This window comes from Rhamphochromis sp. 'chilingali', assembly GCF_963969265.1.
Source record: "Rhamphochromis sp. 'chilingali' genome assembly, chromosome: 16".
Lineage (NCBI taxonomy): Eukaryota > Metazoa > Chordata > Actinopteri > Cichliformes > Cichlidae > Rhamphochromis > Rhamphochromis sp. 'chilingali'.
In genome coordinates this window covers 1,651,952-1,673,661 of record NC_137943.1, presented here as the reverse complement: position 1 = coordinate 1,673,661, position 21,710 = coordinate 1,651,952, and the positions used below count along the sequence as shown (strand labels likewise).

The 21,710-nt window shown below is 42.4% G+C and overlaps 2 protein-coding genes across 3 annotated transcripts in view; one reads left to right on the top strand and one right to left on the bottom strand.

The window, feature by feature from the left end:
* Window positions 1-17,964, top strand: part of xkr4 (XK related 4) — an 86,608-nt gene extending 68,644 nt beyond the window's left edge. Inside the window, exons 1-5 of one of the 2 annotated variants that reach the window (XR_013969234.1) lie at window positions 13,476-13,987; window positions 14,529-14,594; window positions 14,939-15,094; window positions 15,547-15,639; window positions 15,932-17,964. The gene's annotated coding sequence lies outside the window, so the exon portion shown is untranslated. Of the gene's footprint in view, window positions 1-13,475; window positions 13,988-14,528; window positions 14,595-14,938; window positions 15,095-15,546; window positions 15,640-15,931 lie in introns of those variants that run through there. The other variant, XM_080862022.1, reaches the window with a different exon arrangement.
* Window positions 1-21,710, bottom strand: part of cntnap2b (contactin associated protein 2b) — a 54,331-nt gene that overhangs the window by 13,142 nt on the left and 19,479 nt on the right. The window contains exons 8-21 of the mRNA XM_080862018.1: window positions 20,982-21,240; window positions 20,704-20,853; window positions 19,562-19,724; window positions 18,604-18,710; window positions 13,013-13,132; window positions 12,753-12,865; window positions 12,220-12,304; window positions 11,883-12,039; window positions 9,844-9,971; window positions 9,542-9,712; window positions 8,003-8,221; window positions 3,813-4,049; window positions 3,477-3,710; window positions 3,020-3,153 (exon numbers count right to left, since the gene is read on the bottom strand). Coding sequence (XP_080718144.1) covers window positions 3,020-3,153; window positions 3,477-3,710; window positions 3,813-4,049; window positions 8,003-8,221; window positions 9,542-9,712; window positions 9,844-9,971; window positions 11,883-12,039; window positions 12,220-12,304; window positions 12,753-12,865; window positions 13,013-13,132; window positions 18,604-18,710; window positions 19,562-19,724; window positions 20,704-20,853; window positions 20,982-21,240 — 2,277 coding nt within the window. The remainder of the gene's footprint in view (window positions 1-3,019; window positions 3,154-3,476; window positions 3,711-3,812; window positions 4,050-8,002; window positions 8,222-9,541; window positions 9,713-9,843; window positions 9,972-11,882; window positions 12,040-12,219; window positions 12,305-12,752; window positions 12,866-13,012; window positions 13,133-18,603; window positions 18,711-19,561; window positions 19,725-20,703; window positions 20,854-20,981; window positions 21,241-21,710) is intronic.

The window sequence follows — 21,710 nt, the reverse complement described above, 5'->3', positions numbered from 1 at the left end:
CTAGTTCGTATATAGCTCTTTTCTAAACACTCAAAGTGCTTTACTTAACTTGGTTCATTCACCCACTCACACCAGTGTTGAAGTCTTGAATGACTGGTAATAATACGACTGGTATGGAGCAGAATTCGAACCACCAGCCCTCTGTTTATTGGACAATCTGCTCTACATCCCAAGCCACTGGCACCCACTGCTCTCTTCCTTTTTGGAGTTAGGACCATAGAGCTCTGGGCTGCCCCCAGACCTGATTGGAGGGAACCCTGTGTATGGCCCCCTTTAGATTAGCCCCCAGAGCCAAAGGAGAAAGCCTGTTTATAAGTGGATCGGTGATCAGGTTAAACGGTTTTGCGTTTTTGTTTTTTGTTTGTGTACAAGGGGGAATCAAAGGTGGTTAGAGGTGATTAGGATGTGAAATGGGAGACGAGGAGAGAGGGAAAAAAATAATTAAGATATATCAGGCAGTAGCATACATTATTTTAGTGATGATAATGGACCAGTTTTTATTGAACTCAGCTGATTTCTGTTTGAGAGCAGGTGACTTTTTTTCTTAGGATATATAATCTAATAAAAGGTTCTTTCCCTGTGAAATGGACGGATGGACGGACGGATGGATGGACGGACGGATGGATGGATGGATGGACAGATGGATGGACGGATGGATGGACGGACGGATGGATGGATGGACAGATGGATGGACGGATGGATGGACGGACAGATGGATGGATGATTCTTTTGAACCAATTTAAGCAAGGGGGTGAAATTCATGCTGAACAGGATTTGGTCAGCTTGGAGGAAACATTAATATTTAATATTTAAGATCTGCCCGGTCCTCCTCATCCATACAGAGTGGCAAAATAGTGGATTTCGACCAGGTTATAGAGAAGCTGAGACTTCTGAAAGCAAATCTATAACCCAAATGTTTGCTGCAAAGAGTGGGGATCCTGAAGGAGCAATAAAACATCTACATAAAGAAGAATTTTGTTGTATATTAGACATTGAAATACCTTTAATATTGCCATTTTGTCTTATAGTAGCAGCTAGACATATTTGCCTGGCACCAGTGTGAAGAGTAACGCTTTGTGTAATTAACCCATTGGTGGTGACTGTGGCCACTGGCGATGTGTAAAACGCTCTTATCCAACTGATAAATGATTCTCCAAATCCAAATTTCTTAAATATTGCAAACAGAAATTTCCAGCTTACTTTGTCAAATGCTGCATTGAGTGATACGATTAGTGCCAGTGTTACTTTTTTGATACTGTGAAAGCTGCGTTAACTTGAACATAAGCCATACTAAATATGTCTTATATTTTAGATTCCTGTAAGTAGCCACCCAGCTGCAAACCCTCGGCCTTCTCTCAGCTTCATGATGTCGTCACCTGAGATGGTTTCACCTCACAGGTGAGCCTGTCAGGGTTCATTGGTGGAGTTGAGTTTCTTGCCTTCTTAATGGGGTTGGGACCATCAGTGTTGTGCAGCAGTCAGGTTGGTGCACAGCTGACAGCCATGTTTGACAGCTGTTAGAGTTCATATTATGGCAACAACCAATGAGCTAAGTAAAGAGAAACAACAGCCCATCATTACTGTAAGAACTGAAGGTCAGTCAGTCCAGAAAACTGCTAAAACTTTGAATGTGTCCCCAAGTGCAGTCAGAAAAACCATCAACACTACGATGAAACTGTCTGACATGAGGACGCCCCAGGAAAGGAAGACCAGGAGTCCCTCTGCTGCTGAGGATACAATCATCCGAGTCACCAGCCTCAGAAATCACAAGTTAACAGCAGCTCAGATTAGAGCCCAGATAGATGTCACACAGAGCTCCAGTAGCAGACACATCTCTACATGTTCAGAGCAGACTGTGGGAATCAGGCCTTTATGGTCAAATAGCTGCTGAGAAACCACGACTAAGGAAAAGCAACAAGCAGAGATTTGTTTGGGCCAAGAAACACAAGATGAGTCCAAATTGGAGAACTTTGATTCCACCCGCCGTGTCTTTGTGAACGATGGTCTCTACATGCATGGTTCCCACCATGAAGCATGGAGTTGATGGTTTGCTGGTGTGGGGGGCTTTACTGGTGACACTGTTGGGGATTTATTTAAAACTGAAGGCACACTGACCCAGCATGGCTACCACAGCATCCTGCAGCAACATGCCATCCCATCATGTATTGTTCAACAGGACAATGACCCCAAACACACCTGCAGGCTGTGTGAGGGCTGTTTGACCAAGAAGGAGAGTGATGGAGTGCTGCACCAGATGGTCTGGCCTCCACAGTCACCTGACATAAACCCAGTGGAGATGGTTTGGGATGAGATTGAGCGCAGAGTGAAGGCAGAGGACCAACAAGTGCTCAGCACCTCTGAACTCCTTCAAGACTGTTGGAAACTATTTGAGGTGACATGAAGCTCATGGAGAGAACGCCAAGAGTGAGCAAAGCAGGAATCAAAGCAAAGGGCGGCTGTTAGGAAGGATCTAACATATAAAACATGTTTTGAGTTGTTTCACACTTTTGTTTACTACATAATTTCATGTGTTCATTCATAGTTTTGATGCCTTCACTGAGAATCTAAAATGTAAAAAGTCATGAAAATAAAGAAAAACCGTTAAATGAGAAGCTGTGTCCAAACGTTTGATAGTGGTTAGTGTATATTTTCTAATACTAAGTTTTGAAGCAGCGTGTATCGCCAGCTAAAGAAAAATTCCTAGCTTCTGTTATTTCTATTTACACATGGAAAAAAATTTGTGAAAGCGACAAAGAACTTACACATACATATCTCAGTAACACAGGGGTAACAGCATGTAAATAATTATTCTATATAATAAGTCTTTGTTATAAATTGTGTCTTTGATGACATTCCAGCAAAAAGTGCTGCATTAAATCACTCCTAATACAAACTTAATACTCACTATTAAATATTTGCTACAGCTTCAAACTAAAAGAATTTTCAGCTGAAGACTTTTATTATTAACTTGACTGCATTTTGCAATTCATCGCGTATTGTAGTGGCAGGATTCACTAACCTGTAGCCGTATCTCCCTTAAGTTCCTAGTTATGTTGACAGAATGTGGCTGACCGTTGGCCATGTTACGATGGTCAACATCTATGGTATACGGTTCTGTGAGTCTTCCAAGGCTGTAGCGGATCTGGAGAGTGCCTGAAAACACAAAGAAATACGTACATTTCTTACAGTTCATAAATGGTAAAGGGACTGGTTCTTACATAGTGCTTTTCTACTCTGAGCATTCAAAGTGTTTTCTACAACTTGCCTCATTCATCCATTCACACAAGCACTTTTTTTCAATTGTTCTTCTACAAAGGTGCTTGCTATCTAACATTTACACCGACACTCCGATGCATCAGAGTGCCACTTGGGCTGAGTATCTCTCCCAAGTATATTTGGCATGGAGACCACCCTAGATAAAGTTTACAAAGATGAGAACACATTAAATGTATCAGATACGACACTAATAAGCCTACCATTGTGTCTGAGAACCACAGCCAAGTAGTCCTGAGTTCTGGAACTGATGTAGACAAGAATGCTGGGAGCACTGTAGGTGCTGAAGCTGAACACAAGCTCCTCCTGAGTCAGGTTGGCCTCACTTGAAACACCAACACCTGACAGACTCTTCACGTCCCTCAATGCAAAAGGTCCCCCCTCTGGCAGCAAGTCGTAACGCACCAATGTCCCCGTCTCAAAGTAGCCGCCTACATCTAAGGTATAATTAAAGAATAAAGAACATTAAAACATAGCGGAAATTCTTATTGATTATTAAATCTGAACCTATCTAATCTCAAACAGGGTGTTGGTCATACCATCAGTGCAGAAGGGTCCATCGTAAGCAGTAAGGGAACAGTCACAGGAGTAACCATTGTAATGCTCTACACACTTTCCTCCATTTCTGCAGTGCATCCTGTAGCTGTTGCAGTGGCCCTGGCAGCCTGGATTCACACCTGGAGTCCCTTTTGCCCATTCCTCCAGGTCAAAGGTCACACCATTAATCTTCAGAGCTCGCATGCAGCCCAGAAAACCCCTTTGACCACTTGAAGCACCTGGTATAGATGTAAGGCAGAATAATCCAGAACAGCATTAAGAACACCTTCAAATAACGAGTAATTCAATGTGATATGCAGATTAGCACATTACTGTTGAATGAGTTTCTTGTTTTTCGTGTGCTCCAGTCTGCAGTGGCTTCCAGCTAACGGTACAGAAATCAGAAAATAATGACATCTCATGCCCCACTTAGACTGGAGGTGCCAGGGATCAAACCTAGACAACCTACTCTACCTCCTGAGCTACAGCCACCCCAATTGAAGTCAGCAGCGAAGTCAGCACACTATACACAGTGCAGGTAGAGCACCACTTTTCCTTTCTGAGTCGCCTGACAGTTTGCCAGAATCTCTTCAAGGCAGTTTGGAAGTTTTTTTCCATTGTCTTTCCTCCCACACCCGAGTTTTTGCTTCAGCCACTGCCGTCACCACATTCCACTTGGCCTGTTAGTACCTATTGGCTGCCTCCAAAGTCCCACAGGCTAACCAAGCCCGATAGGACTCCATCTAAAGCCTGGTGGTTCCCTTCACCCCTAGTGTCCACCTCTGGTGTTCAGGGTATACCATCACAACAGGTACCAACAACCTTGTAGCTGCAGCTCAGTGCAGCAGTTTCAGCAATGCAGGTCCATTTAGACTCAGTGTCTCGTGTCTCAGAATGCTGTAGATCAGGGGTGTCCAACTCCAGGCCTCGAGGGCCGGTGTCCTGCTGGAGGGCCTGGGTCAGCACACCTGAATCAAATGATTACTTCATTACCAGGCCTCTGGAGAACTTCAAGACATGTTGCGGAGATAATTTAGCCATTTAAATCAGCTGTGTTGGTTCAAGGACATATCTAAAACCTGCAGGACACCGGCCCTCGAGACCTGGAGCTGGACACCTGTGTTGTAGATGCTCTGCTGGAGGTGGGAGCTGAAGATCTTGTGGCGTCTGCCAGGCATTCCAAGCGCACCCTCGCTATACATTTAGGTCTAGCATCCTCTCCCATCACCTGATCCAACTCACCACCCTAATATTAGCATTAGAGTAGGGTAATTAGTATAAGTACATAAGCATAATTCTGGTGATTTGATTATTATTTTGTCCATCCATCCATCCATCCATCTTCATCCGCTTTATCCGAGGCTGGGTCACGGGGGCAGCAGCCTAAGCAGAGAGGCCCAGACCTCCCTCGCCCCAGCCACCTCCTGCAGCTAATCCGGGGGAACACCAAGGTGTTGGGACATGCCCAGAACACCTCACCCAGGAGGCGCCCAGGAGGCATCTTTGTCAGATGCCCGAACCACCTCAGCTGGCTGATTTCAATGTGGAGCAGCAGCTGCTCTACTCTGAGCCCCTCCCGGATGGCCAAACTTCTCACCCTATCTCTAAGGGAGAGGCCAGCCACCCTTCGGAGGAAGCTCATTTCTGCCGCTTGTATCCGCGATCTCGTTCTTTCGGTCACTACCCACAGCTCGTGGCCATAAGTGAGGGTAGGGACATAGATCGACCGGTAAATTGAGAGCTTCGCTTTTACACTCAGCTCCCTCTTCACCACGACGGACCGGTGCAGCGCCCGAATCACTGCAGCCGCTGCCCCAAACTGTCTGTCGATCTCCGGCTCCCTTCTCCCATCACTCGCGAACAAGACCCCGAGATACTTGAACTCCTCCGCTTGGGGCAGGAACTCATCCCCGACCCGGAGTGGGCACGCCACCCTTTTCCGGCTGAGAACCATGGCCTCAGATTTGGAGGTGCTGATCCTCATTCCCGCTGCTTCACACTCGGCTGCGAACCGTTCCAGTGCGAGCTGGAGGCCCTCACCCGATGAAGCCAACAGAACCACATCATCTGCAAAAAGCAGAGATGAGATTCTGAGGCCACCAAAGTGAAATCCCTCCGCCATTTGGCTGCGCCTAGAAATTCTGTCCATAAAAATTATGAACAGAACCGGTGACAAAGGGCAGCCCTGGCAGAGCCCATCACCCACCGGGAACGAGTCCGACTTATTGCCGGCAATGCGAACCATGCTCTTGCAACGGTTGTATAGGGATCGAATGGCCCGTAGCAATGGGCCAGACACCCCATACTCCCGCAACACCTCCCACAGGACACCCCGAGGGACACGGTCGAATGCCTTCTCCAAGTCCACAAAACACATGTAGACTGGTTGGACAAACTCCCATGCACCCTCAAGTATCCTTGAGAGGATAAAGAGCTGGTCCAGTGTTCCGCGACCAGGACGAAAACCGCATTGTTCCTCCTGTATCCGAGGTTCGACTAGCGGACGAACTCTCCTTTCCAGCACCCTGGCATAGACTTTCCCAGGGAGGCTGAGGAGTGTGATTCTTCAGCCTGGTGGCTCCCTTCACCTCTGGTGTCCACCATTTGGTTCGGGGATTACCACCACGGCAGGCACCAACCACCTTGCAGCCGCAGCTCAATGCCGCAGCTTCGGCAATGGAGACGCTGAACACGGTCCATTTGGACTCAATGTCCCCAGTCTCCCTCGGAATGCTGTTGAAGCTCTGCTGGAGGTGTGCGTTGAAGATCTCGCGGACTGGGGCCTCTGCTAGACGTTCCCAGCACACCCTCACTACGCGTTTAGGTGCACCAGGTCTGTCCAGCGTCCTCCCCCGCCACCTGATCCAACTCACCACCAGGTGGTGATCAATTGACAGCTCAGCCCCTCTCTTTACCCGAGTGTCCAGAACATATGGTCGCAGGTCTGGTGATACAATTACAAAATCGATCATCGACCTGCGGCCTAGCGCGTCCTGGTGCCACGTGCACTTATGGACACTCTTATGTTCGAACAAGGTGTTCGTTATGGCCAAACTGTGATTTGCACAGAAGTCCAATAACAAAACACCGCTCGGGTTCAGATCAGGGAGGCAGTTCCTCCCAATCACGCCCCTCCAGGTCTCGCTGCCGTTACCCACGTGAGCATTGAAGTCTCCCAGCAGGACAACAGAGCACCTTCCAGCACCCCCCCCCCCCAGGGACTCTAAGAAGGCTGGGTACTCTGAACTGCCACTCGGCGCATAAGCGCAGATGACAGTCAGAGCCTGTTCCCCGACCCTAAGGCACAGGGAACAAACCCTCTCATCCACCGGGAAAAACCCCAACATACCGGCAGCAAGCCGAGGGGATATTAGAATACCCACCCCAGCCCACCGCCTCTCACCAGGGGCAACTACAGACTGAGACAGAGTCCAACCCCTCTCCAGGAGGCTGGTTTCAGAGCCCAAGCCATGCGTAGAGGTGAGCCCGACTATATCTAGCCGGTACCTCTCAACCTCACGCACTAACTCAGGCTCGTTCCCCACCAGAGCGGTGATAATAATAATAATAATGGATTGGATTTATATAGCGCTTTTCAAAGCACCCAAAGCGCTTTACAATGCCACTATTCATTCACTCTCACATTCACTCACTGGTGGAGGCAAGCTACGGTTGTAGCCACAGCTGCCCTGGGGCAGACTGACAGAAGCGAGGCTGCCATATCGCGCCATCGGCCCCTCTGGCCAACACCAGTAGGCGGTAGGGTAAAGTGTCTTGCCCAAGGACACAACGACCAGGACAGAGAGCCCGGGGATCGAACCGGCGACCTTCCGGTTACAGATACGCTTCCCAACCCCCTGAGCCACGGTGCTATCGGGCACGGTCGCCCCATGCCCGATAGCACCTTCTCACCCTTTGGGAAATTTGTCGTCAAAGTCAGGACCATTAACATTTTTTTTATATTTGGATGATCTGCAGCCATTAATAAATTCAGACAAAAACTTAAAAGATTTTTTATAGTTCAGACTCTGATGATCACAACATAACATTTTAAAACATAAAAAAAAAAAGACCAAATATACTGAATGAAGCACACATGCTTGTTCATTGCGGTTCGAAGACATGAAGAAGAGTAACATACTCCTCATGAGTCCAAATGGGACCATAAACATATGTGGCACACAAGTCTTACCAACATAGAGATCACTGTAGAGCTCTGGTTTTGCATGGCCCTGTAAGGTGGTGGGCCTGACCATTCTGTGCTGTCCATTAAGTTGCAGCACTGCCTCCTTGATGTTTTTTTCAGCCTCCACACGATGCCACTGGTCATTATTTAACGGCACTGGTGAGCGGACACTGAGCTCCATCTTCTCAGTGCCAATGCCAAAAGAGAATAAAACCACTGAGTCGGCTGTGGAGTCAAACATGTCAAACATTGGAAATAGTTAAAATTTTCATCTCCTAGAGACAGATAGTAATAAACACTGATGATTAAGTTATCTCCGTTTACAGGCTACATACCACAGGCTTTTAAATCCCTATTCAAAAAGCTCTTACTTGATCCAAATGTTTTAGCTAAATATAGACCCACTTTCCTTTCATTTCAAAATGTTTTGAAAGAGACGTCACCAAACACTGACCATTTGCATTTGCAAAGGAACGGTTTATTTAATGGTTTACTTAAAGTGCATCGTAGCACAGGAGCAGCACTAGTGAAGGTTATGAATTATCTACTTATGGGTTCTAATAGCAGACTCCTCTCCATGGTTGTCCTGACAGACCTCAGTGCACAATGTTTTACTACAGAGATTAGAACTCACCACTGTGCTGGTTTGAATCATATCTATCTGATAGACTCCAATTTATCCATATAAACGGGAGTCTTCTTCACACACTTCTCCCTTAAGGCCAAAACAGAGAGAATGAGGAGGAGCTTCTTCCCCCAGGCTATTCGGGCCCTGAACCAGGTGTAGGACTGGACTCTCCCAAACACGTCACTATAAGACTGGACTCTCACACACGTCACCACACGCACCACCACACATTTCCTATAATCCTATAATTCCTATAATTTATAATCCTTATCTTTATAATCTCTTCTGCTATTTGCACATTCTTTACTGTAAATTCCTAAGTTAATTTGTAAATTTTTGTAGTAAATTGTAAATATTGTAAAACTTTTCTTCTGTCATTTAATGGTCGGGCATTGTACAGCTACAAGCATTTCACCCCCATGTCATACTGTGTATGGTTGTGTGTGTGTGACAAATAAAATTTGAATTTGAATTTGAATTTAAAAGTTATGAATGGAGTTCCACAGGGCTCCATGCTGGGACCAATATTTTTTACATTATACATGTTTCACTTAAGGAATATTATTATAAAACAACAGATATTTTAAAACGACGTTTTCAGTGGGAGAAACGTGTCGTCACTCATCAGCTGACTTCTTCAGTCTCAGCTGATCAATGAACTGACCTCACAGCCCATTGTTCATTCAGTCAGCTGGTTTCAGTCATTATGCAAATGCAGTGTTTATAAGGTTGAAACCTGCAGTCAGCTGAGACTGAAGAAGTCAGCTGATGAGTCACGACACGTTTCTCCCACTGAAAACGTCCAGATGAACAGAATCAACCTTTGGGGATTATATCTTTAAAAAGGACCTAATATCTCAACTGCACATGTGCAAAGGTCTCAACAGTATTACAGTAGTACACACACACTGACCCACCTCTGAGCTCAATGTGAAGGAAGCTGGTGCTTCCCAGGATTTCTAGAAAGACTCCATGAGTAGAGGACGTCTTAAAGTAGAAAGAGATGTCAGTGCTGGTTTCATCTCTCAAAGAAGGATAGTGGAGGTAAGAGGCGGGGCTTGTAAAGGAGGCCGCATTCCGGAAGTTTGCTATAGAAAATAACCACAAGATATAAAATATATTTGTCTATGAAACAACATGAAATACGTGTGTGTGTGTGTGTGTGTGTGTGTGTGTGTGTGTGTGTGTGTGTGTGTGTGTGTGTGTGTGTGAGACTCACAGTCCCCTCGGCATCTGAGTGGCCCTATGGTTAGTTTGGCCTCAGATCCAGCTCTGCTTGTATCACCAACCACAACCTGACTGACTGGCAAGTGGTCTTTGTAGACCAACAGGCCTGAGTCCTCCTTCCTACATACACGGACACACACAGAAAGAAGACATGACAGTCAGCTCAGGATTATGTCAGCTAAAAATATTTCCTTTACTTTAGATTTGATTTTTTAAATCAATTTTGTCTAATTTGTGTTATTACATCATTCACATATACATTTAAGAAAGTACTGAAGGGCTGATCAGGGTTTGGCACAAGCTTTCATTCAAACACTGAGTGAGGATTATGAGGATTATAATCTATAGCAGGGGTCAGCAACCCTGTGGCACACGAAGGGTTAACTGATGGCACGACCATAGCTGGGCTGGCCATGTGATTTTTCGTTTTTATGGGCCGATGGTTTTCTGTTGTTTTTTTGCTTGTTGTTTTGGGGGTTTTGTAACGTTATAAACAAGGAAAGGTGGTGAATTGGCCAGATGCTGGAAGATGTGTAAAAATAACTCAGTTATTTAGAGCTTCCACAGAGGCAGCAGGTGGATGAGGGAAGGGGAGGCAGGAGCAGAGACCCGAGGCAGCCACCGGTCCGAGTATCAGGTGAACTGAACTTCAGGTAAGAAGTTATGACCTGCAGTCTATCTGGGTCAGATATAAACCAAGTTTAGGTGGAGTTTATTTTCATTGTGCTGACTTTTTACAGTCAGTTACAATAACTCGTACTGCGTACTAGCTAGGATGACGGAGTTTCTATACAGCTGGGTGGTGCTATGATGTTACTGATAGTGAACTTTATTTTATTCATAAGGTTAGTTAGTAGAGTTGCCGACCGTCCCGTAAAAAACTGAATCGTCTCGTATTCAGAGAAAATATTACGCATTTCATGTTGAGCTGAAAAAGAACAGTTTGTCCCGAACTTCAGCTACAATGAAAAAGACACCAAGCTGGAGTTATTCTGTGTTTATGCTGCACAGCTGCCTCTTCTTCTCTCATTCTCTCCCCTCCCTCTCCTGTTTCTACTTCAATCATGAAACTGATCAATGATCAGCTGATCGGCTTTTCTCTCTTGTTTATTTATCGCCCACTTTGCGCCAGAAAGAGGAAACCAGCGGATGTCGCGCTAAACAGCAGCAGCACGTTTAAGCTTGATCAGCTGTTGTTAGAATTTATTTAATATTAATTTCTAGTATCAGCTGATGTTTGCTGGAGCCACAGCTGTAAAGCTGCTGGTCATGATGTCGGTTTGGATATGTGGTGAGAGGGAAACATGAAGATGAAACCAGGAGATGTCCTTACTGAACCATCAGAGCTGAACAGGTGATGGAGAAACAGGTTTACCTTTTAGGTGACATGAATGAGTTGAAGGGAAGTTATGAACTGTTTCTGAGAGACAAATAACACCAGGATCCTTTTCTAAGCAGCTGACAGCTGGTAACTGTGCAGGGGCGGGTCTAGCAAAGTGCTGCCAGGGGGGCAGGTAGGGCATTAACAGGGAGAGGGGGGCACAAAGATATACTTTCTTATTCTTGTTTAAATAATTATCTGAATTTTACAACCAAAGTTTTTGTCTGATGTAAAATGTATAGAAATCATACATATACCAACAAGACTGTGCATCACTGTCACAACAGCGTCTGTTAACATTGTTGTGAGGATAAACAGCATTTGCATTTTCTGTTGTTCAGTTCATTTGCTGTTATGGATAAAAAGTCTTTTTTTGTTTCCAAACAGCTGATAACTATTCGCTGACAGCTGCCAACATCTGTGAACAAATATAATTCTGTAAAGTTTTTCTATATAGTGTGTAACTGTTAATATAGAGCGTTATTAAATGTATTGCTAATGCAGTCATATGGCACACTGACTTCTGAGGAAACTTTAGATGCACTCATCATCAGAAAGGTTGCCGACCCCTGACCTACAGGATGAAACTATAAACTCTAGTTTGTAACACGATACAGCTCAGCTGAGCGGCTGAGTGAGGGTACACTCACCAGGCACGCAGGTCTGCATCACAGTTGCAGTAGTGTTTGGAATCAGTACAGTTGTGTTCAATACCACAGGCACACTTCTGGATCCCTGGTCCTGAACCCCCCCAATAAGAATGCTTTTCATTGGCTCTTCCGAACCACCAAGTGAAAGGGACGCCATCTGGAGGTCGAACCAAACAGCTACAGTGTACTGCTACTTAAACACTTCTGAACACACGCACCATTCAAAAATATCACTTTAATGTTTACAGTATGTGTTATGATAATAATGATGGGTGTGATGAACAGAGTAAACACATTCTTTATAGTGAGTGAAAAGGTCGATAATAGGCATCATCACCTGGACCGCTGAGCAGGCGGGACATTCGGCAAGCGTAGGCGACGTACTGCTCACAGTACTCTGCACTGCTGGTTACTGACAACATCTGGACACACGAGACAGACACGAGTATGCTGATTTGTCATTTGTCTGCTAAGAACATTTCTTAGTCTGTGATATTTACGGTCTGTGACGTGTGTTGGAATGAAAACCAACCGAACAGCTGGGTTCTTCTTTATTGTTTAGAGCACTGTGGACTGATTAAAGCCATCTAGTCCTGAACAGGTTCAACTGTTTAACATGACTATAAAAACCTGTGACTCAAGCAGCCAGCCCCGTACGACCAACACGATTCTGCTTATAAACCCATCGAATCGTTGGACTTCTCCCCAAAATATCTGTAACGCTGAACAGTCGATTAACAATGCTTAGAAGATGAACTTTGTTTCTACTTCAGTTTTGTGTCTGCATGTTTATTGTTAGCAAACTGTTTTGTTAAAAAAGAAAAAGTGCAGTGCATGTAGGAAACGGAGTGTGTAACATTAAGTGTGTACCTGTTCCTCAGTCATATTGTAAGAAATCTGCAGCACTGCGTTGCCCTTGTCTGCACTGGATACTGACGTCTGAGGAGACAGGTCGTTCCTCAGCGTGGTCCAAACCACATCCTCTAAGAAAAACAACCGACATGTAAATATTCTCTGCTCCTTCTACATAACAGATTTACCTAAATACAATCAGTCACATGATAAACCTGAAGTAATTTGTGCTGGAATATATTCTTCATGCTGGTTTAAATAAAGATTGAATATCTTACCTGTCATGTCACAGTGGACTCTGAAGGGGGTTATAGAGCCGCTGCCATCTGGGTCTATCCAGTAGCTCCCCGAACTCTTGCCTTGGTGCTTATACTCCTCACATGATTGCTGATACAGTGCTATCAGGGGAAGCAAGGTATAGTCTGTCTGTGTGCATCCATTTTCACCATAGAGTCAGACGCAAAAGCCAAAAAGTTGGCACCAATATGACACAAGTCAGCAGCCCGTCCCAGAGCTGGAAACGTCTAGAAAAGTAACCCTGGGCACTCAGTTCAGTCACAGGAATTTACTCTACTGGCAGCCTCAACGACTGCTGCTGGTACCTTTCAGTATTGTGACTTGTGTCTGCAGCCATGTAAGGTTGCATGGAAAATATTGGTAGTAATAATAATGGTACAGTATTTGAATAAAGGGAGGAACAGTGTATTTGATGGATAAATGCAGAATGAAAGCCTTAGAACTACACTCAAAAAAATGAATGAGGTGGATTGTTCAGTGTATATTAATTATTTATTTTCATTTTACTTAAAATATATGTTTTTGTTAAGTTAACATATGTTTTTCTAATCAAGTCTACGTAATTGTGTCTATTATTCAACGTACATAATACTAATGTGTTACTTGATCGCATAACATTTAAGTTAAGTCAATTAGGATCGATATACCTTGTATATCCACAAGGTGGCAGTAATGCAAAAACAGTTGTAATGAAACCGCGCAGAACAAGAAGGTTTCACGGCTTGTGCCTGCTCATGCACAAGACTTCAAATTTAACTGAAAAAGGCTGTTTTGGCGCCAAGCTGCTGTTTCTTTGAGAGGTAAGACCACTTTTTTCTTTGACTATGTTGTGTAGTATCTATATGTCCAGCATGGTTATATTTTGCGTTTGTCTTACAAGACATGTTATATCGTTTGCGTGTGCTTGTTTTACATTAGTTTTACTGGGTCCTGGACATGCTTATTTTGTGGACTGTGTAAGAAACATTTTTATTGTTTTTTGTTTTATTAAGGGATTAGCTACAGGGGTTCATGGGGTTATTCTTTCAAGGGGTTATTTTTCCATTTGCTTTCTTGGGATTCCTTTTCTGTAATCCGAGAGTCGGAAATATCGAATAGGATAGCAAGGATAGCATAAAGTGACATTTAAAATCCAAAAAGTCAAGGGCGAAAGCCACTGTGACACCATTGTTCTGCTCTATCAGTAATCTGTATTATGTAAAAATGGTCTGTAAATACAGCATGTTTCCTAGCGGAGTTATACATATCAATGTAGTTATAAATTACAGTTTGTGAAAGTACACACTTACTTTTTTTAATAAAATTATTCAAGACATATGAGTGGACAGACAATGGAGGTCGACAGACCTGGTGATAATTGCTTCTATAGAAAGTTAGCACATGGCAGTGTCAATCTCTTGCTTTTCTTCTGAGTAGTATTTTATTTAGTTGTAATTCAAACAATAATTTGCTTCTTGAAATTAAGGAATTAATTATTTTTTTCTTTATAAATCTCAGATCCTGCCTTTACCTGCTCCCTCCTATACTGATGTGGTGTATGTGGTATTGCTGAGCTTGTATGTGGTATGTGAACTGTTATACTTTTAAAAACAAAACTGTTTTATAAGTTAAGTTTTCTTTTGTGACCCATCCCATGCCCCTGTTATTTCTTCTCCACATCTGAACCATGGTTGCAGTTCAAGGGCCTGAGGCATGAAATTCTTTTCAGATCAGCTGTGATCAATATTTTTTGGAACTTGATAAATAACAATAAAAGCTGTAATGGCTCCATTAGCATTTTGTGTAAATGTTTGTGTTAAAATTATAGCTTTAATGAGGTCTTACTACATTAGTTTTAGTTTGTATATGTGTACATATAGTATGTATATTTACAGTACAGTATGTTGTGTTTGTTGACATATTTTCAGGTGGAAGCAGAATATGTGAGGATTACTACTGCTGCACATGTTACAAGGCTTTTTACACAACTTGACCAATACACTGACCAGCTCATAAAAGTCTTCAAGAAAAAAGGAGGCGTTGCAGGGAAGAAAATTAGACAAACTTTGGCCCCAGCCACACAGGTGCGTTATTCTGTTGGTAGCAAAATATTATGGCTAATAAGATCATTTTCAAATTTAAACAGCTAGTGTATGGTAGCTGCACAGTGCACTTACATTTATATTAAGCAAGACAAAGTTTGGTACTCAAAACGTTGGAAAATTTAAATTACCTAAACATATGTAAAATCTGATCCCTTGATTTAGGTTAAACCAGAAGTGAATGTTTTTATGTTATGTTTTGAATGCAAAAAAGATGATGTATTAGTTTGTCTTTACCTCCATTATGGACATATATAATGTGGTGGAAACCCTGCCCAACAGGTTAACTATTCATGTCCATGTGATGATTAGTTGGTCTTGTGTACATGTCTATCTGTGCAGTGGATATGTCATTCATTTTGCGTATAACGTGAGTTTCTGTCATCCTAAAGTATATCTGTTTTCTCTTCCTGTATCTCTGCCACTCTCTACAGAAGGAAAGTATTGAAAAGGGGAGGGAGTGTGTCCTCAGGGCACTACCTTTTTACCTGAATGAAGACCCAAGCATCCTCTTCAAAGAATAATTGGTTGGTAATTTTAGTTTAGTTTTTTATCTGTATTAAACCAAATTTTGAATAACTAATGTTGTTGCATGTTGTTGTTGTTGTTGTAATTTGCATGGAACCTGTTTAAATGTTTTGGGAAATCTTCTTGTATACCCAAACTATTTATATTTATCGTTGAATCTGTAGTCTAAAATAGTGGCGCACTGGGGTGCATGTTCCTAATATTGTGTTTACGTCATTAAAGGGTAGCTTTGGCCCTTTTTCTTTCTTTTTTTAAAACTGGATGCCATTTTTCTATGTTTTTGTGTCTAAGCTACAGCTGTTCAGAGGGAGCTGGAACAAATTACCCTTGCTATCTTTACCATCAAAAGAGCTGATGCCAGCACTCCTCCAGCCGATGTGGGTGTAAGCGCCAGACGTCTGCTTTATATTTTTATTTACGATTGAGTTCATGTTTGTTTTATAATTCATAGATTCATTACATAAGTCATCTTTTCAGGATTAATAAATGTGAAAATATATGTGTTTACATAAAGTAATTTTAAGTCACTGTTTTGGGATTGGAACCTAAAAGGGGGTACCTCTCACTTTAATTATGTAAGTGCAATAGTAGCATGAAACCCTGTGTGAGAGGGAAGGGGAGGAGCATGGACAGAGAGGTTAGGAGTCTCACGGTTTTCTGACCGTGTGCACAGCTAGTTCTGGATAACTGCTATTTTTTGGAACTTTCATGCTTTTTAGGAAGGAGTTCATTGTTACATCTTCCGTTTGTAATAAATAAACAGTCTTCAAATCATAATGCAACTGGAAGCATTTCTTTTGGAAACCAGGAACACGCGTCAGCCATAGACTCTTCTTTTTTGAACTTGGTTTATTGGAAATTACCCTACAGTGGGTATAACCATCTAGTGTGTCCTGCATGACCTGGAAGACCTGGCCTCTGCATGTGCACTCTTAATGGGTGGGATATATGCACTGAATCTCAGTTAACCTCAAGACTGAAAGCTAAGAGACAATCAAAAGTATTGAGATTTAAAGGATTTAATTGAGAGATGATACTGCACCAGAAATGTTGAAGGGTGGTGTGTATATTAGCGTTCAAGGCATATTGTTATGAGGTGGAAATATGTTCATATTCAGTTTGTGTTACATTGTGTGCATTGTAAAGGTAATTGCAATACATACTAAAAATAAGGGTAAGTTAGGAGGTTGATCTGATATCCTCGTGTTGGTGTTGTTCCCAGATCATCATACTAAATGTTGTTCCAGGATCAACATTGCAAGTGACCAATCAGAATGTTGTGACGTCATACTTTTGCGACTTCGGGAAAAACCGGCGTAAAACAAAAAACTGTACTTAAGCTGCGTGAAACCGCCTCTGTCCGCCGATCAACTGACCCTAACCCTAACCGTAACCCTTTAATAAACAGTAAGCAGAATTGATATTGTCCTTGCAACATTGGAATTTCATAAATGCACGAATGGCTTGGAATAGAATAACGTCACAACAATGTGATTGGTCACTTGCAATGTTGAACCTGGAACAACATTTTCATGATGGTCTGGAAACAACACCAACACGAGGATATCAGATCATCCAAGTTGGGAATGCAGGATGAATGTATATTTTGTGGACTTTTAAAGACGAACAATTGTTTCCATGTTAAAATGTTTACATCTGAAGTTTTTTGCCCAAACACTGGTAAAATAAATGTTGACAGTGGCGAGTGTTAAATGGTTACTGCTGTGCTGTTGCAAAAAAACTGAACGCTGACAAGCTGTTTTATTGTTAGACCATAATGTTGGCATGTTTTGTTAAAGTTTTATTTGGGATGGTGATGTAATTTTCTTTGATTGCTAATATCAGTGGACTATTTATTATTATTGTTATTATTATTATTATTATTGTTGTTGTTGTTGTTGTTACATTTTTTTTTTTTTTTTTTTTTTTTAAATTGTGGCTGTTGAGGTGGACACTTCACTTTGCATTGTTAAAGGAAAGCACTTCATTGGCATTGTGTTACTGGACTGACCCTAAGCAATCATTGCAAATAGCAACTTTGCTATCCATTTTAGACACTAAAAGAAAAAACACTCCAGACCTTACTAGCATCACATGTGCATAACTCAAGTGTCATCTTATCAATGTGTTATGTGATCTTCAATGCGTTTTTTTTTTTTCTTCTATTTCTGGTAGATACAGACATTTAATTTAAAGTCTTGATGTTGCATCTGTCTACATACTGTTAATTACTAACCCTAATGAGCTGTTGTGTTTTATTTTGGACTGGGTTTACACAAATGCTCACTGAATGTGTTGGCAATAAAATAAATTTAAAAAAATAAGTTGGATGTACTTAATTCATTTGTGTGGAACCTGTTGACAAAATAGATTTATGTAAAACTAATTAATAAAGCACAAGGTGGCTGAAAATATAATATTTGAATTAATCTAACTTAAATTTAACATTTTACTGCCACAAATAAGAAATGTGTTGAAGTAACTAATCTAAACTATCTAACCTGAAAATATATCATCTATGTTCATACAACATAACTTGATTTAGTTAGTCTTAAATATGTCTTGTTAATCTTAAGTAGTTTTTTTAAATTAGATGAACTAAAGATTTTTGCTTTAAACTAACATAATTCAATTTCATGGAACCTGTTGACAAAATAATTTTAATTAAAGTCAACGTTTCATTTTTTTGAGTGTAGATGCTAACAGGATCTGGGCGGTTGCCCTGACTGTACCACTGAGTGGGCAGAGATTAAAAAACAAAAACACTGATGTTCACAGCTACCTTCAGCCTAAAAGAATGAACTTGATAAAGAATCCGAGCATCTTTAAAAAATCTAACATTTTTCAGGGAACCTGAGCAAATAGATCATGAAATAACCAACTAACTAAAAACCAGTCTTATGATTAACATAACATTAGGATTACCATTAATTAAACAAATGCCAGAGTATAACTGCACTTACAGGTATGACAAGTAGCTCCAGTGTAGCCAGTGCCACTGCAGTTGCAGGTGAATGCGTCCCACGTCTGAGAGCAGCGGCCGCTGTGCTCACAGTAGTTTGGAACACACCTGACATGTGTCGAGATGAAATATTATTTTACATCCATAATCCTTATTATTACTGTTGCATCATTTATGATTTATCATTATTGTCATTTCATTGACACATTTATTGAAACTGGTGAGGTTATAGTAAAGTCTGTATTTCAGGTGTAAGCACATAATCTTTCATTGCAGGGGCAACTGTAATCATGTTACACACATATTGCATAATTAAAGGGTTGAAGCTACGGGCAGCGCGATGTCTGGCCGATCAATGGAGCAAAGTTCAAGCTGGAAGGATTGCTTATATATATACAATTTAACATATATTTTCTATGATTGTTTAAGAAAGGAAATAAAGGCCGTGTGCCCTGTGCTGTGGATGTTTGCCTGGTAACAGATGACTTAGAGGGGGGTCATGCACTTAGATTAACGACACAGACACATAGCCTGTCTGGGTAAACTGATTGCAAATGTTGTGTAAGTCTAGAAAAGTGTAATAACAGGAAGCATCTGGAGGAACAGAGGAAGTAGCGGTTCCTTTTTAGAATATGTCCTCGCTGGAGTTACTGGTCATCATAAGTATAAATATCACACCCACCTATTGTCAGGGGGAGATGGAGCCTGATGTTTCGCAGAGCCCATTTTCACCACATATATGTGTTTTAATAAAATAATTTGTGTTGACCCACTATGGACTTTCAGTCGTATGTCTCTTCCTCAAAATTCGAACCGCGACACATGAAACAGCAGGAAACTCAGTGAGAACACGACTTCAACCCCTCTCCACCCTCCAGCCTGATGGAGGTCCCAACAACAATCCACTGTGCTTTTAATTCTTTATTACAATCTTAGCTTTGGACTTCTGGGATAAATACCTGTCTATAATGGCACACATATCTAGGCTGACATTTTCAAAAGTTCCAATGAGGCCCTGCTCCACCGCCTTGAGGTCCACCAGGTGATCATCTATGTGGATCATCTGCATGCAGCCCTGGAAGGAGCGCTGATGTGATCTGGTGTTAGTTTGCAGAAAATAACCTAGACAAAGACGGAGAGCAGCAAAGGCATTATTATCACCAGCAGAAGTATACTGGAATGAAGCTGGTGAGGACGGCACGGTTTAATCTCATTTAAGCAGGATTCAAAACATGCAATTATTTCAGGCACCAAAAATCGGGTCTTGAAGGTCGATGCGAGCTTCTGTGAAAATAAAGTCATTGTGCTTCAGGACAAAACAAACATCTACTTTCATTTTGTTTGATAATCAAGAAACTTGGACTAATTTTACCCACGCGGATGTAGCACGCAGTCATAGCCTGTTATTGCACGTTTTAAATTCACACTTGCATCAGTGCTGCTTTCTCACACTGTGTTTTTAGGAGAGAAGAGAAAACTTGGACACACTTGATAAAACATCAAATTACTCTGGATCATGTTTACTCCCATTTTTCAGTAATCACCTTGTTGAGTCTGTGTTTCCACAGGCGCCGCTAGTTTAGAGACGTATTCCTCATGAAGAACACAAGACAAGACAGAACATCTTCAGCCGCTAACGAGGGAAGCTTTGGTCAGAACCAGGCGGTGGAGCTTAGTGCTCATCAGCTGTCTGTAGCCCAAATCCTTCAAAGAGCAGCTTCCTCACAGCTGTTTATTCCCACGACAGTTACAGTTTACACAACACAAGCACCTCCCCATGTAAAAGCCCCCAATGGTTCTAAGACAAGGCACTGTGTGTGTGTGTGTGTGTGTGTGTGTGTGTGTGTGTGTGTGTGTGTGTGTGTGTGTGTGTGTGTGTGTGTGTGTGACCTCCTCCTGACCAAAAGGGTCATAGAAGCAGGAAGCAACAACACAAGAAGCAGATCTGTCAGAGAGGATGTGTCTACAATAAAACCTCCCCCAGCACAGAGAGGCTGCAGAGGTGCTCAGGATCACAGGGATCTCTTTGCTACTGCTTGAACTAAGACTTTACAAATTTAAGAAACACAATGACAACATTCAACAATTAGACTTAACACACCTCCAAAGTAATATGTTCCTCCAGTCTGGATCTGGATGGGGATAGCTGTTCTAACTGTGGAGGCCTCATCTCCATCAACTGTCAGCATTGCATAGTTTTCCAGTGCATTCAGGTGGACACTATGCCACTGTCCATCATTCAGACCTGAACCTATGAGGAAAAACACATGAAGAAAAGTTTAACAGGAAAACACAACAGCGATCGAAGTGAAGACAAAGAGACCAAAAAGGACCTCGAGATAATAATTAAACAACCGAAAACCAACGAGCTGAGCTCACTTGATGAAATGTCTATACGTGTGTTCTTCTTCTGTGTCACATTCATATAGACGGTGATTTTTGCCTCCGTCAGGCCCAGCTCCACCCAGCCATCCGCCAGGGCGGTGAACATCAGAAGGCCGTTGGGATTCCACGTCCTGAAAGACAGACTGACTGACAGGGTGTCGCTGTCAGTCTGACCCGGCAGCCGCAGGAAGGATGTGGAGTTGAAGAATACTGGGGAGGTGTTGGATTCGGAGCAGGAAAATGTCAGGTTACGCTACAGTGGAAGAAAGAAACCGATAAAGAGATTTATGGAGACAGTACCTAACAGACTTTTATTTTGAAACTTCATTTTATTTGGCGATTCTAAATTGAAAACGGTTGTCAGGCAGTTTAGGTGCTCAGAGTGTGTGGAATAAAGACTTGATGCTATAATTTCCACTTCTGCGAGTCCTCTAGGGCCAGCGTAGGTCTGAGTAACATGAACGTCATCAAATGTTGGGCGCGTGGATCCACGTCTGTTTTTTACATTTCGGACATTTTCACAGTGAATACGTTACTAAAAGCCAGTCTAGTCACAGACTAGGAAGTCCACTCAGTTTGAACATCTGAGCTAAAAACACAGTGGTTACTATGGAGTGGAAAAAAGAACCGGCAATCAAAATTAGCTCTAACGAGTTAGACAAGTTTCAGACAAGAAATGTGCCACCTGAGGAAGGAGAGATTCAAAATCCATTCTTAGAGGAC